The sequence below is a fragment of the Ciconia boyciana genome, chromosome 14 (assembly GCF_034638445.1).
Source record: "Ciconia boyciana chromosome 14, ASM3463844v1, whole genome shotgun sequence".
Classification (NCBI taxonomy): domain Eukaryota; kingdom Metazoa; phylum Chordata; class Aves; order Ciconiiformes; family Ciconiidae; genus Ciconia; species Ciconia boyciana.
Window position 1 is genome coordinate 2948139 of NC_132947.1, and position 16512 is coordinate 2964650.

At 47.6% G+C, this 16512-nt stretch overlaps 1 protein-coding gene across 1 annotated transcript in view; it reads left to right on the top strand.

The window, feature by feature from the left end:
• Nucleotides 1–16512, top strand: part of NKAIN4 (sodium/potassium transporting ATPase interacting 4) — a 46203-nt gene that overhangs the window by 14494 nt on the left and 15197 nt on the right. The window contains exons 2-3 of the mRNA XM_072878758.1: nucleotides 11057–11194; nucleotides 11700–11780. Coding sequence (XP_072734859.1) covers nucleotides 11057–11194; nucleotides 11700–11780 — 219 coding nt within the window. The remainder of the gene's footprint in view (nucleotides 1–11056; nucleotides 11195–11699; nucleotides 11781–16512) is intronic.

Consider the following 16512-nt stretch of genomic DNA (forward strand, 5'->3'; position numbering starts at 1 on the left):
TCCTGGGTCAGTTTTGATATATAAACCCAATCACTTCTGCAGTATTAGCTCATCTGCTCTGTCCTGACTTCCCAGCTGTTTATTAGACTAAAGTTACGTCCTCTGGCCGCGGAGGGGGAGGTAAGATTAATAGCTGAGACGAGGAGCAGTGGGGGGTCTGGCAGGTGGACTGACTCGGCATCCTTTGCTGGGCATTGCTGGGATTTAGTTGGAGCATCAGCAGGGCTGAATTTGCGGGGATGCAGGCACGGGAGCGGGGCAAGTTGACCTCTGTTTTGTGAACGTGACAGTGATGGGAAAGGTGAGGGGGCTGGTGCTGTGATCACCACGGGGAGGTCCCCAACCTGAAATGCCACCTCTTTTTATGGCAGGCAGGCATCCAATAAAAACACTATTGCAATGATGATGCGGTTTCTGCTGATGCAGGATGGTTAGTATGAAATATTAAAGAAGCTTCTTACAAATACAACCTAAGTCTCCAGCTATCCTCTGTGTAAAATGCGAGTGTTACTTGTAATTCCACTATACAGATGGGAAAATAGGCAGTTAACAACTGTGCTGGAGGGCTTTGGTGGAAGCAGCAGGAGCAGAATCAAACCCAGGAGACTGATCTGTACTTGGGGTAACACTGGTTTGTGCAGGAGCCGGGCTGGGTGTCAGTGCATCGATGCCAGGTGCCTCTGCGTTGTTGCCGTGGAATCTTCTCTCCTGCTCCATCAGGCCCAGATTTTACAGAGCCCTGCAGCACATGCCTGCAGATGGACGTACGCTGTGCCTCAAGTCAGCAGATGCTCCAGCGCTTTACTGAATGAGGGCTTCTGTCTTCCTCAAGGAGCTGCTGCTCGTGGCGTTACAGTGGGGCAAAAAGCGTCACGTGTAGCTGCTGGCAGATGGAAAGGGAAAGCTGGAAAATCATGGGAAATGCATCCCGTGGCTTCCCGTGTTGTCTCTCCCTGAACCCCACAACTTCACAGCTGGGTATTAGGAAGCAGCAGTGCTAAGAGCACTCCTCTGTGTCCTGGTGGGGGAGATGAAGTCTTGCTCTATGAAAAAGGGGCCGTTTGTACAGTAATTACCAGGGGAAATTTCTGGGTGGCTGTGCTCTCTCCCCTCCTGCTGCAGGATGATTACAAATGGGCTTTCCTTCTAGGAGCAAAGTTGCAGCAAGGCCATGACAAATCCCAGTTTCCTAGATTATTAATAATAACAATATCATTTTCTTTCTCCCCTATTTGTCACCCACCCTGCACTTCCGTTTTAATGAATTCTGTTCTCTTGCTCTAGACTCCGCAGTGACACCAGCCTGATTTGTAATGTAAATAGGCAGCCCACAGTAAAGGCGACCTGCAAGAGCACCACAGGGCTCTAATTATAATTTTCATTAAACTCCTTCTGTTTACGAATATCCAAGCAATCTGGCATTGCAGCAGGAGCAAGAGGAAATTAAAGCGACACTACCACTTAGCTACAGAGTCAGGGAGCAGGGACCCAGCTGTTGAGCAGAAACAGAAACAGGGTTCCTACAGACAAAGTTTTGAAGAGTTATTTCAGCTTTGGCATCCTTCCTCTCCCGAGCTTTTACCCCAGTTGCAGAGCTTGCATGTTTTTCCTTCAGAGGATCTGGCTGGTGCAAGTGTTTTACGCGTGATCTATTCGTGACCTAATTAAGGGGATCAGCTGCTAGAGCTCCCAGTGCAATGTGCAGCAAGGAGCTGGGGGGAGAGCAGCCACTGAGCCGGCCAGAGCAGGACGGGGCGGGCGGAAGGTGCAGAGCAGAGGGAGAGGGACCAGAGCAGAGGGAGAGGGACCGCCAAGCAAAGGGGAGAGAGGGGAGCTTTATCTAGCAAGGCCCTGGGGGGTTTCCACAAAAGATCAGTGACGCGGAGACCATTTGTCCGCGCATGCTGGGGAGCATCTCGCTGAGTTCAGGAGTGCTCTGACACGCCGAGCTATGCAGAAAGTGAGGCTTTGCTGGCCGTGCTACATGGACCCCAAGAAACTCTTATCCTCATATTCCCCTGGTCGAGAAAAACAGCTTCAGGTGGCTTTCTGCAGGTGTTTTGCCTTCAGAGAGGCATTTTTGTAACTCAGGCTACAGCTGACCCTTCCTGAGGAGAAAGTGCTGCAGGTGCCAGCTATGAATTAGATTTGCCGGGACACTTTTGTTCATAGAGCTAAAGGCAGGGGATGTTCTTGGTGTCCCTTGGACACAGGGAGTCTTTCTCGGGCTGTGTGTGGACAGGACAGAGGTAAAACTGAGCTTGGCTTTTTGAGCATGACACAAGAGTTTCTTCCTCCTTTGGGAAACTGCCAGTAGTATATTTAAGGTCGTAATTCAACTTTGGGGTAAGCAGAGGCAAAATAACATTGCAGTTTGCAATAAGTGCCTATAAAACAGTGAAGATGGCCATCATTTTGTCTAAACTGGGTCCAGCTGGTACCTCATGGGCTTTATACACCCTGTGAGTTTCGGTCCAACCCCTGAATGATTTTCAGTCTTTCTAATGCACTTGAGAGCTCGTGGGGATCTCTGGGCTGTTCCCAGACTGCTGCTCCCACATCCAGAAGGCTCCAGAGGGCTGCATCATTAGAAGACAGGCTGGGCAGTCCTGGCCCAACCAGTGCCTCAGCACAGCCTCGTACCCTCTGCGCAAGTCCTGTCGATGTGTTTGCTCTCTCCCTCCAGCAGCAGAGCCGGCTCTTTTAGCTAAGCAGGCAATGCTTAAGATAGCAGGTCCAGAGAACATAGGGTATATTCCCCATACCAAACAACCCCTTGGCTAATTTTTAAGTATTTTCACTTTTTTCCTGCATCTCTGTCATGTGAACAAGCCCAAACTTTGCATAGCCTTCCTGGCTGAGCAGAGGCAGGGATCACAGGATATAATGCCCTGTTGGTAGGAAATAAATCTCTCTATTAGAAAATTAAATTCCTGCTGATCTCCAACACTGCTCTGCCTCACAGCCTTTATAGTGTTTAGATGGCTTCATAAATGGTAGCAGATTTCCCGAGGGAAATGGCTGGTGAGTTAATGGCACATCTTTAATATACTTCACTCAACAGGGAAATTTGTGCTACTGGTGGGAAGAAGGTGTACCCCCCCAGTGCTAAAGCTGTCTGCCATGCCAGGATGCTGTTTGTGGCGAGCAGCAAGGATGTTTGCCCAGGTTCGTCAGTATGAGGTGGGCTAAGATAGACTGCGAGTCCTCCAACAGGCGAGGGAAAGCCAGGACTGCCACAAGTGTGGAGCCTGAGCCTGGGATAAGGCTGTGCCTTATGGAGCATCTGGCTGACAAAAATGTCAGGCACTTGTTGAAGAAGCTCATTATTTTTTATGTCTGTTGCAAATACTGTCATGTCCCCTTGGTTCCAGTGCCCCCTCTCTCTGCTGCAAAGCTGGAGAGCCAAAGCTGAGCTATGAAACTAAGGGAGGAGAAAAAAGCTGGGGGGGGGGGGGAGGGGGGGGAGAGCATTGTGGGCACAACAGATTAATTTAATTATGTTTGGGAAACTTAGATTTGAGTGTTGACGTAGGTTACAAATAAAACAAGTTTGTCATTCTTGTCAGAGTGCTTTTTTGCCTGGATCACAAAGGCACCTGCTTATTAATTTAGCCTGATTGCTAATCTCGTCAATCAGCAATCACAGCAGCATGCAGTGCTTAGATGCTATCAGGAGACACAGCCAGGAGCGAAGGGAGCAGAGCAGCTCGGGTATCCGATGCTGCTGCACAGACACCTGTCTGCATCCCTGAGGCCTGACTGAGCCCCGCGGCGAGATGTGGTCCAGGAAAACCCAACGGGCCAGGGGCTGTGTGGGGTGTACGGAGCACAAGGCATGTAACTGACCCCCATTTGGGAGAGGTTCAGGCAATACAGGGCGGTAATTTTACTGAAACATTCCTCCTAGGAAGCAGTCTTTTTCCTGGGAGCTGTATTCTGAGCACCGTTCAGAAAGTCAGCGCTGGGCAACCTGTTCTGTCCTCTGCAACGTTATGTGCAAGAGCCAGCTAATTAACTGTACTGCTGCCCACCCCGTTTAGAGGCTTGCGGAGCAGGAGAGGGGCTGCCACGCTCGTGCTGCACCTGGGGATGTGCCGGGTAGGGACCACGGACTACAGAGTCTTGCTAGAAAAGCACTGCCAGCTCTTGCCTCACACCCCAGTGCCTTCTCTCTCCCTTCACATATCCCTGCTGTTTTGCCCACTATATGGCCCAATCCAACACTTGGAGAAAAAAGGTTTAAGAGGTTTGTGTGCATGAATGCTTGTGCATAGCCCATGCCTTCAGCTGAGCAAGGCTGGTGGCTATACGTGATGTACTAGGAAACCTCGGTCCTTCTGAAGCTGGAGCCTCAGCTCCGGACACGAACAAACAGGCTTGGGCACCGCTTCAGTGCCAGTCTCATCCCCTATGTTTAGCAAGGATTGTGTCTTTCCTGGAATGCTAAGCAGCATTCGGGCATGTGGGACTGAATAATGACTTATCTTTGCAGCTAGGATGTTTCTGAAAGGCATCGGCAGCAGAAAGCATAAGGATCAAGGTCAAAGCAGTGGCACTCCTGAGAGCATCGTTGCCAGCACACGAAATGACGCTGGGAGGGGAGAGTCCAGAGCACAAAGGTGCCGGGCTAGGGGGAAGGAGGAGGTGGTGAGGACTCAGCACCGAGCTGTTTAACAGCAGGGTGCTCTGGGCTTCAGCGGGGAAGTTGTGCTGAACCACATCGAGGGGTTAAGTCTGCCCAGGCTCTGCACAGGATGGTACTGGGGTGGGAGAAGTCCGGATCCTCAGCTATGGCGTGGTGCAATCTGAGAGCGGTGTTTGCTGGAGCATAAGGCCCCAGGAGCGGCCAGCCCCTGCTGCAGGGCAGTGACCTGGTGCGGGGCTCACGCCAGCCATGGGGACTTCTCCAGCTGCCTTGCGGGGTCTTTGGCAGGCACTGGTCTTCCAGGCCATCGCAGTGACCAGAGTTTGCTTCTGAAACAGAAATGATTTAAAGATATAAGGTCTGCTATTGGAGGCCTCTCTAATGTCTGTGTGAATAGAGGGGGTTTCAGCAGCTTCTGGGGAGAAAACAGACCAAACCGAGCAGAGAATGAGGCTCATTGTATCCAGTGGCCAGAGTGACCAAAGATGTCTGAGAGACAAAGTGACAAACAGAGACCTCCTGTGCAATTAGTCTCTTGACCTCTGTGGTTCAGCGAGGGATGCTGGGAACGGAGCTGGGGATCACAAGGCCCCGAGGAAGGTTTCCTTGACAACACTTACTGAAGAAAAATGAGATTTCATGAATGCAGCGTGTATTAGCACGTGAGCAGCTGACTTTAGAAGAGACAAGGACGCGGCACCTAGCAGAATGAGCCCCTCAGTCAGGGGGATGTGAAGTAGTGGCTCAGTGAACTGCTTCTTCAGATAAACTTAATTAGACAGCTATTACAACCATTAATATTTATTTAGAAATGCAGCCACTGTGGTAAAAGCAGACTTATTGTTTAATAATTATTCTGCCCACAAAGTCTTCTCCACCTTGAATAAGCACTGGCACACAGAAGGGAGTTTTCTGCTCACTGCTGATAGTTTCACCACACTGCAGCTTGGGTTTAAGATTCTTTAGATCTAGCATTGTTTCAGCATTTACAAACACAAACCAATTGTATAGAAAGACTATGTATAATAATATAATATATGATAATAATACCAATAATACCAATATAATAATAATAATAATAAACAGAGCAGACAGGTGTTCAATATTGCCGAACTTTGTTTGAAAGAACCAAAAATAAAGATATTTGTGTTCAAAACCTAAATAGATATATTTTTAAATTATGCATTTGAGACTTTTTAATTTCTTCCTGCTGTTTCAGCTAGCTGGAGTTAAATTTTCATCCTTACATGATGTCTCCTAGGGATAGCAGTACTGTGACTTTGCCCTGAACTCAAGCCATCAACCATTGCATAGCCAAAATACCTCAGGAAATCAATGCAAGTTTTTCCTCAAGAAAAGACCTGTGACCTTTTTCAGTGAAAGTCTTGGCCGCTCCGAGGGTGTTTGCACAGGAGACAAACAAAGAGCATCTTCTTAAAAAGCAAAGCCAGTTGGCAGGAAATCAAATGCTGAATCAACGCGTCGGGAATCAGCCAGGCAGCCCTGAGCATCACAGGAGCGCGGTGCTGACCGAGGGCTGCAGCTGAGGCTCTTTCTCAGTTCAGGCTGGAGAGAAAGTAAATATAGGGGTTTCAGTTGCAAATTTTGTCTGTGTTGAAGCTGTAGATATGCACGCAGGGGTCCAAGGCAGCTGTGCACACCACTGAACAAGGGCAGCGCAGGAGTTGGAGCAGTCTGTGAGGCCATGTGTCCTTACAGAGGTGAAAGACAAGGAGCAGCAAAAGAGTTTTCAAGTTGCTTTTCTATAGGCCAAGAGGAAAATTGTCTAGGTTTCTGGGTAAGACATTTTTTCTTCTTTTTTGCAGGAGTATCTCCCTTAAGTCCTGGCTGGCCCATAGCAGTAGGATCAGCCTTTCCCATTTGCTCCATTTATTGCATGCTTGTACATTTATTTCTAACATTTAATTTTAAAAAGAAATCTCATATTAAAGCTGAACTTGGAAAGTGTAAAAGCAAGTTTGCTTGCAGGAATGGATACATATGGACGTGGGTGTGCCTGCAGGCAGGACATGCTCTTTGGGTATCTGTCCCTGGCATTGGGCTTTCTGAGCCTCTTCCCTGCATCTGTACGAGTCATGTCAACATCTTGGAAGTGATATTTGTTATTTTGTGTCCCAACTGATTTCAGAAATGCAGTGAAAGACACAGATCCAAACCAATGAGATTAAAGGCTTTAAAAGCTTAATAAACTAAGAAGAGCAAATCTAGCTGATAACATGGCCTTGATAGTAGGCTGTAAAGGACAGGGAGTTAACGAATTACAGGTAACTGACTTGTCCATCAGCATCCCTTCTTCCTCAGCAGTATGGAGGCCCAAGGGGAACAGGTTGAACTCTCCAGCTTATCAGCATGACAGGAGCAACAGAAGACAAAGATGAGGGGATAGAAAAGATTTGAGGGACCAGAATTTAAACAAGCACCTCCCGGCCCATGTTGAATCAGCTTGGAGTGTCCTGCGGGCATCGACACCTGCCAGTGACGCTGTCCTGCCAGAGCCGTCGGAAACGCAACTGGAATGGTTTGAACCCCCCAAAAAGAAACTGTTCCACATTTTGACATGTTTTCTAAGACCATTTTCTATCCTGCAATGGGCTCCATCAGGCAACGCTCCCCTCCAGCTCAGGTACAGCTTCCCTCTCTGGTGAAGTTTTAATGGTATAAAGACCTTGAGCATGTCCCGTCGTGCTGGCTCACAAAGCCTTTCTTTGCTCACTGTGTGTGAGCTATGTGATAGGTCTCTCTGTAAACTGCGGAACATCTTCTCTGCCTTTCTTATCTCTCCCAGCTGAATAAATGAATGATAGCCCAACAGAGAGCTTTGGCTTGTTTTGTTTGCCTGGCTAACAATTGCTTCACATGGTTATTTGCTATTCCAGTTTCACTCAGATCAGCAGAAATGTGGTTTATTTCAGGAGAGAAAAGTCTGCCACAACTATTCTGATTATAGTGCCACAACAAATCATTTAATTTAAAGAATGAAAGGTAAAAATGTTCTATGGGCTAGAGAAGCAAAAAGAGCAGAAGGAATCCTATTTTTAATAAGAATAGTCATAAAGAAGAAAAATTTGTCCTCCCTGATGAAAAGCTCCTGTCAGCTTTGAATGGGTTGAAACCTGTGCCACAATCTGTGAAATTTCTCTTTACAACCAATATCTCTAGAATATAATAGGCTTTCTCAATAGAATAGTGTGAATCATCGTAAAGAATGCTACAGTAAGGATATTACTCTGCAGAGACTTGGCAGCAGCAGAGAAAGATGGCATTTCCCCTGCTCAACCAGAGGGATGCCAGAGAGGTTCAGTACCAGGGTGCAGGTATATTGGTACCGTAGGCAGGGGCTAACCCTGACCCTGCCATTTCTGAGCCAGACTGGAGGAACCAGCACCGAAGGGTGCCACGACATTCCTTACATCCCAACCCCAAATCAAGGCCAGCTTAGCACAAACATCAGCCCTGTTTACCTGCAAATCTCAGCAGCATTTAATGGGTAAGCTTTGCACACAGACCTGTCGTGTAATGAGTGAAATGGCTGTTTATCTATCTGTTTTTAGCAAATATTTTCTTAATTATGCTAGGTTCCTGGGGGAACAGGGACAAGTCCAGGGTAACTTCAGGCTGCATTTCTGACAGCTGGATTGCAGCACAGACTCACTACCTGCCTGTCAGTAATGCAGTGTTAGAGTTTCATCGGTAGCATTTGCCCTTGTCATCAACACACATCTTACAGAAAATTGCTTTTATTTTTATAAATGAGGAAACAGCTTGCCTGAGCTCGCACATCACACAGAAGTGTACCGACCCGCTCCCGCTCCCCTTAGCTGAACCAGCAGGCAGGCACGGCCAATCTCTGTACCAGCTGAGTCACGCCCGCAGCTCCCGGGGACACAAAAACATACGAACATGCAGGGAAAGTGGCAAAGGAACGTAAATCAGGACAGAAACAACCTGGAGACAAGGGCAATCACAGTAAGGAAGAGGGAAGTATGGCATGAAGCTAGCTTCTAGGATCATGGGGAAAAATCCAGAGTGGCCAGGGACCGGAGACCTCTCTAGGAGCTGTGCCCCAGTCTGAAGTCAGTGTAGACTGGCAGGTCCGTCTCCAGGACGGTTGGGTACCTCTCACTTCACAGACCAATGTTTTCTCTGATGCAAACAAGCCAGGAAACATCACAAAGCTGTGGAAGGACAAGCTTTCCCCTTTTATACAGCCCTAATGGCAAATATTGATTTGTGAGAAGAAAACACTTTTCCAGACATGGATGCCCTGATTCTGGAGTGGGAAAACTCATGGCAGAAGGCATGGGTGGGAAGGATCTTTCTTTATCCCCTTTTCAGGGCCTGAAGGCAAGAGGCAAAGCTGAGCAGGGCGTTATCTCTGCGGAACACACCCCCGTTGTGTCCCCTCGGCTCATCGATGCTCTGTGCGGCACATACTCCCGTGTTAATGTAATGCACAAAGCCAATTAAATGCCTGATTGGATGAAGCGGTCACAGTCAAGTGACCCATTGCCAACCAGTCAGGATTCAAAATTTCCAAATATCGTTAAGGTATGTGCGTTAATCCCCTCCTAAAAGATTAAGTATTTAACCTATTACTGCTGTTTCTGATGACATACAGAAAATCTGCTGTGCTCGGGGGAAGAGCAGGCTGAACGGTGAAATGAGCAGCATTTGCCCTGTTCCAGCCCCGGAGCCCTGTGCACGGCCGTGCAGCACATCTCACAGCATCTTCCAGGCGGTTCACATTGATCGGAACAGAGCAGTGTGCATTGCTTCACAGGGAAGACTAATTATTTTGCAGAAGAGACAGTTTTGGAGACTGCCTCCATTCCCTCCCCACTCTCTCTGCACCCCTTTGCCAGTGAAGAGAGACATCAGAGAGGGAAACCCGCTTATCACCACGCTGATTGATCTCCCTTGGCCAGGGCTGCTATAGATTTCTTTGAAATACAGATTTTTGTTGAACTTTCAAGGTAGTGTTAAGAATTGCAATACCTTCCTAGCCCAAGAGAGGTGTGAAGGTGATTTCCCCACTGATGCAGGAAGAGGGAGGAAAAAGGTAATTTGATAGATGTGGCTTCCCTCCTCGTGCGGCTTGACTGGGACCTGCAACCACTCGCATCTTTAAATGCTTTAAGCCATTACAGATGCTCCAGTGCTTGGTCCCCAGCTGCCATTTAAAAGGCAAGGCAGGAAAAGATGTCGCATAGCTGATTACACACAGTGGACTAGGATCATCCATGGTTAATGTCCAATTAGTAGGTAAATTAATATTAACTACCAATGGTAAATTGTAATTATTTATTTACCTGAAAATAAATATGAAATGCAAGAATGCAACCCCAGCATACTACTATGATAATTAAACAGACTGTGAAATCTTACCCTGACAGGGAAGTCTCCTGCTGTGCCTTAGCACCAGCAAAGTCGCGGGTCAGTGGGGGGAGGTTGGTTGCACTGCGTTAGTGAAGACAAGCAAAGAGAAGATCTCTCTGCATAAGGCCGGCCACTGGGGAAAAACCTGCAGGAACCGTTTTGCCCCCTCCACTCACTGTTTCACCTATAGATATGATATTTAAAGGCTGCGGGGATGTAAAGGCTAGCATGCAATTGCATGTGTACTGTGCTCTTTCAGCTGCACGCGTAACACAGCAGTTCAGATCCAGGTGACCAGTTGTTGCTGATGCACAGGTGATGGCTACGGACAAAAAGCACATCTTTATGCAAATATGATTTGAAAATCAGGCCCAGCACTTCAACGGTAATGGAGTTTTATTTCTGGAACATAGTACCAGCCTTGAACCATGTTATTAGTGCAGGAGAGGAACACAGGCTGTCCTCCTGGAAAACTGATGTGTTTGCAGAATTCCTTTGCTGGGTGGCAGCATTTTCTGTGGGGCGAAGGTGGAGGAGAGAGTTTCCTCCTCTCTCTCACTTTGATGGATGTGTGCTGGAGAGCAGAAACATGAGAGGTGTCAGGAATGATGGAGTGATGCTGAAGGCTCTGACAAATGAGCTCTTGAAAGTCCTGCTGCAGCCGTTTAGGATGTTACCGTCCTGCTGCTCCCCTCTGCCCTCTGCCAGGGCCACCTCCCCATCGCAAAGTGCGCAGAACAGAGGACGTGCCCCCACACAGGCACTGGAGCTCACTGGTCTGCTTTAGCTTAGCCGTCAGAGGAGATGGGATGAGTACAAATTGGAAGAGGGGGGGGTGCGTGCAGACACATGTTCTGTCCTACTGACCTGGTTCACAGGCAGTAAATTGCTTTGGGAATGGAGTAGCATCTTCAGCTGCTGCAGTGATTTGCTCAGGAAACATGTCAAAACTTTGAGAATAAACACCGTGAGCCCAGAAGCTATAGCTCTCCTTTTCCTTTTCTCTTCCAGCTTGCTGCATTAGAGAGGCAAGTGTTCGATTTCCTGGGATACCAGTGGGCCCCTATCCTAGCCAACTTCCTCCACATCATCATCGTTATCCTTGGCCTGTTTGGCACTATTCAATATAGACCTCGCTACATCGTGGTGGTAAGTAATGCCCGTTTTGTTCAGAGCCATTCAAAGCCTTTCGCAGGCTTGGCTCTGGTGGGATATGGCAGGTGATGAGGACCTGAGTAAAGCCCTTGGGAAATCAGGCATAAGTGTTGTAAACAGTTTTAGCAGGAGGTGCTGTGCTTAGGAAGACATCGTTCTGTGTGCTGCACTTTTACTGTACTTGCGCCAAACTTGGAAGATATCAGATAATTATTACTGGTACCAAAATAACACCGAGATACTGCACAACAGACAGGGAGAACTAGATGCTGGACTGGCATGGCAGAAGCTCTTCCACTCCCTCCAAACTTCTGCCCCTGTGTCTCTAATCAGGCAAGGGACCATCTGTATATGGGAAACAAACAGAGGAAGAGAAAACGATTGCAGTGCTGACCCAGAGCATTTAACTGCCCCCAGCTGCATCACATATATATATAAACTAATTCCAGTGACTTCCTAATGTTTATTGCTTCTTTCTCTTCCCCCCATTCCCTTCTAGTATGCCATCTGGACTGCAATTTGGGTCACCTGGAACATCTTCATCATCTGCTTCTACTTAGAAGTGGGAGGGCTCTCCAAGGTGAGTAGGAGCTTTATGGGTGAGTGCCCAGGCTTTGCATCCAGGGGGATGGAGCTTGGCTGTGAGGTAAGGGAGGGGGTGGTTAAGGTCAGTGGCAGGGGGCTGTCTGGGAGCAGGTCCTGCCCTCTTGCCTATGGAGAGGGCTGCCTTACTAGGGGATGGAGGGGTACTGCTCGTTGTATGGTAAAAATGGGGAGCTAATGCTGACTTCTGGAGTCCTTTGCTGGTGAGTGCAGGTGCTGGCTGGATTAAGCCCTGCCCTCATAGGAGGTAAAGTGTATTTGCTTTTTAAAGGTGAGAGCAAGCCTGGCAGCAGAGCCATCCTGAAGGGAGACGGGGTTTGAGGGCTAATTCCCAGCCATGATGCAGAGGTGGCTGAGGAAGGCTATGAGCTAACTAGATTACAGCTGATCCTCCTATGATCTGATAACACCTTGGGAAGAAGGTGTGTGCCTCGGAGGGGAAGGCTTTCCTGCAGCAGAGAGTGTGCTCTCTGCCAGCCTGTCCTAGGGAGAGCTGCAGCAGGGGCTCAGTCTGGCTGGGCTGACTTGAACCAAGGACTTTGTTATAACTCCATACCTGACCAGTTCTTGGTTTTTTTTTTTGCATCCCAGTCCTGCTGAAGACCTGGTGCACTTCAGCAGGAGGGGTTGGTACCTGGTTGTTGCCACACAGGGCAAAATATTTCCCCTTGCATCTTTTGGGAGAGGCTCTTCTCTCTGTTGAACAGAGGACAAACCTGAGGGGTGCTGGGCAGGCTGGCGCATCTCCTCTGGATGTGGCCTCAGAGGTGATGTGTCCTCCCTGTCTTAATTATTCCTTCTTAAATACAGGGGTAGTTATTAATGGCTCTTGGTCAGGGGTGTTGTGAGTTAATATGCGAAGCTCTTTGAAGACTAGATAAGCTAAGTATTGCTGTCTGCTTAATGAGGGCTGAGTTAGAAATAACAAAAATGGGAGGCAGGCCCTAAATTAAGCCTGAGCTGTAAGCAATGAATTACTAAGTGTTGCCGTAGCTTAGCAGACTCAGAGTGATTATAGGATATAGGTTCATTTCGGAGCACTCTACATCTGGCCTAAATTCCCAGGTCGTACATCTAAATTGCAGTCATAATTGGAACTGCACTATGGGTTTTTTTATCAGGCCTACAGCAAGTCACGAGTGACAGCATAAATCCTTTGCAGATAAGAAAATGTAACTTCCTAATTCCTCAATTAATCTCCATTTCCCCTCTCAATTATCTACAGAAACTTTGAGAGAGTTCTTGCCCAAAACAGTGATTGCTCATGGTCTGAAAGCTCAGCCTGAGATGATCTTGGTGTTGGCTGTGACCAACTAAAAAAGAATTTTACATAACTATTTAAATGCTCCCTTCTGCAGGGGAGATATTGGCTTGATAAACTGCTCCAGGAGCTTCTCTGACAGCCAGTGTTTGCTTCCAGCCAGCTGATTACTTGTGTTTACTAATCCCAACCTGCCCTGCAACACGTCGGGTTCTGTTCTGCAATTCAAATAGCATGGCAAACTCCACTTTCTCTATTACAGAGGAGCTTCATCTCATAACCTTGCTCTGTGCTGTGGCTCGTTTTAGCAAAGCCAGCACACAGAGAACCTTTATTTAGCCTACAAGATGACACTTGTGATTGGGGGCTTTTTTTATAGAATTAGGCTGCAGTATAAGTTGTTATCGACTTGGTGGGCTTCCCTCTAGAACTGCAATGAGAAATTCATGCTGTTAGTTTGGTGGCAACTGGGAAAAAAACAACAGAGTATTTGTGCTTGTTTGGCAGTAAAATCCTTTACAGCCTTGCCTCTATTCTTAATGAGTTACTTTGATTTTTAAAAGGCTGTCTTGGAAAGAAAAACTCAGGATGCTGCTTTCTTTCTTCCTTCTCCCCTTTAACTGAAATTATTTGGGTCTTTGTGATGGCAAAATGAAACCTCATTTGCACATGAGAACAAAAGATACACTTGAAACAGGAATTAAGGTTTCTGTAGGACAGTGTGGTGCTTTGCAGGCTGGACTCAAGAGTAGTATTGCCCTCCTGCTGCATCTCAAGAAACCTGAGCCAAAGCCAGCTGACATCTGCAGAGTCTTATTGATCTCTGTAGTCTGGGGATCAGACCCCAGAAGGACACCTGGGCTTGGATGAGTGTTGAACAGGCTCTTGGAGGGGGCAAGAGCAGGGCAGTACCAGCTGGGGGTTTACAGCAGCAGTGCTGCTGAGGAGCAGGTACCTCTGGGTGCCCTCAGGGGCCTTGGGAGGAAGCTGTCCTTTAGTTCCTAATAAGAAGTCAAAGCTCATAATTAGCCTGGCAGTAAGCAGGTAGATTGCAAATATTAGAAGAGCTTTGGTGGAGTGAGGCTGATGGAGCTGGTCAGGTAAACACTAACTCGTTAACTACTAGACGAAGCATGAATGTGCTGGGGAGTGTTTCAGACAGGGCTGTGTTCCTGGGCAAGTCCTTTAAGGGGCTGATAGCTCTCAGGAGGGTCTTCAGGTGCTGTTTCCTCTGATTCCTGGTGAGCCTGTGGGAGAGAGCTGAGGGAGTGGGAGAGTAGCGCTCCTGCCAGCGCCGTGCTTGCCCCTCTGTATTCCTGACAAGGGCAGCCTGCCAGGGAGATCTCTGTCAGCAGCTAGCTGATTTACAATGACAAAATGCAGAAAGGGCGGTGAGCTAGAAAGAATGGAGTTTGTTAACTTGGTGGCTGGTAACGACAGCCCAGTGCAACTGGGACAGGTGATAACTCAGGTGGGGTGAGAAAGGATCCAAGTGTTTCTGCTGTAATAAGTTTAGGAAAAGCCTGAAGAACTGAGAAAATGAGGAAATGGTTATGTGCACTTATTGCATGTAATCCTTTGTGCTCTGGTGCCTAGATCTGATTTCACAGCGGTGAGGGAGTACGGGATGTGACAGGGAAGTGCTGTGCAGTACAGGGCTGAGGGGAGCATGGACACTTGTTCTTGTGCCCCCCTTGCTTTGGGTGCCCGGCTGATCTAAAGAACAGAAGCCAGGGGCACCAGGGCTGTGGGGTCTGTGAGGTAAGGTCCCAATGTCAGCCCATAAGCAATTTGGCAAAGGGGTTAAGAGACCATCTCTTCATTATAAACTCTATGTCATCAGTAGAATATGGGCTGGTAGGTGCATGGCTGTTGAACTGCAATTTGGGGGCTGGCTGTAGGCTTTCTTTTGCCAAGCAATCACTTCTTCACCGACTCTTTCCTCCATTGGGTTGTCTGCCCACCACTTCTCACCCTCTCTTTCCTCCTGTCTTTCACATCATTTCCTAAAGTGCTCTTCCTCCAGCAGTGCTTGCTCTCTCCCGGCCATGGAAAGCCTGAGAATGGCTGTCTGGCCAGCCCTGCTCAGGGTAGTTATAACTACTTACTAACCATCTACCTCCTAACCACTGGTTATAACTACCCTGAGTTCATTTTTCCCAAAGGAAAATGCTCTTTCCTGCTCTATGAATGTATTCTCTACTTCTTGGAAGAGCTAAACTGGCCTGATTTCTATATTTCTTTCTTGTCTCTTTTTAATCTTGCAATTTTTAGTAGGAATACGAGTGTGAAATATGGCACAGCAGAACATCATTAGGTGACCAGACACAAATGGATCAGCATAAGTGTCTAAGGAAGCACTTCCCCTGTTGCTGCAAGGGCCTCCCTAAGCTGTAGGCTATGCCAGCTTTCTGTAACTTTGCCAATGAGCAGGCAAGAGATACAGCAATCTGGATTTGAAGGGTTGCTTCTCAGCACTGGTAGCGAGATGGTGATGTGCCTCCGAGTGGCTTTCGGCAGCACTGCCTTGCTGACTTGCTCTGCTCGCAGTTCTGAGCACACTTGCAGCATCTGGGGGAAATGCAGCCTCTCAAAGTGCTGTACCACTGCTCTGTGGTGGGGCTCACAGCCGAATTTCCAGATTGCTGTTCCTCCTGCTCTGGGCTGTTCCTGTTCCACCTCCCTCTTTTCTTGTTGTCCATCTGGCCATTTGGTTAGGTGAATTGTTGGGAGCTATCTCTGAAGTTTCTAGGCTGTGCTTGAAATAATGTGGTAAGCTTCTCCCCGTCTACTCGAGTGTGAAACACAGTCCTTCCTGCAACCCCCCAGTCTGAGTTAATTATTAAAATCCTGCTGTTAAGACATATGAGCATCTGTCTGTCCAGCTGCCATGCTGACTGACTCTTCATCATGTACTTGAGAAATACTCAGAGAGGTTTGAGGAATCAGTGCGTATTTCAATGTATTCCTTTGTCTTTTCCCTCTGGAATTATTCATCGTCAAATGGTGAATTTTTTTTACCCTTCCTTTATATTCTCTCTTGTCTACCCAGTGCTTTGATCTGAATCCAGAGCCATAGTGGTGGTCTAAATCGCCTCTTGAAATGGAAGCAGCCCTTATTAGTCAAATGGGGGGTTATTTGTATTCCAGAGAATCTGGATGGCATCTTGGGATGACTTTGTACCAGGAGAAAATACTGTGAGGAGGATGGATAAATGCATGTGTAATTACAACTATCCCTCAACTCCACCTAAATTTAGAAACTGGAAGCCTGGGATTGGCCTTTAAATGCTGTGGCATTGTCAACAAGCCTGCTGAGAGGCAATGAAAGTGCTTCTCTGTCTCAGGGTGATACAGTTATTCAGCACACATGACTAAAAGATAAACATTATATTTCCTATTTTGATAAGAAATATTTCCAACTGAAATGATTCTGCTTTCAAGCTCT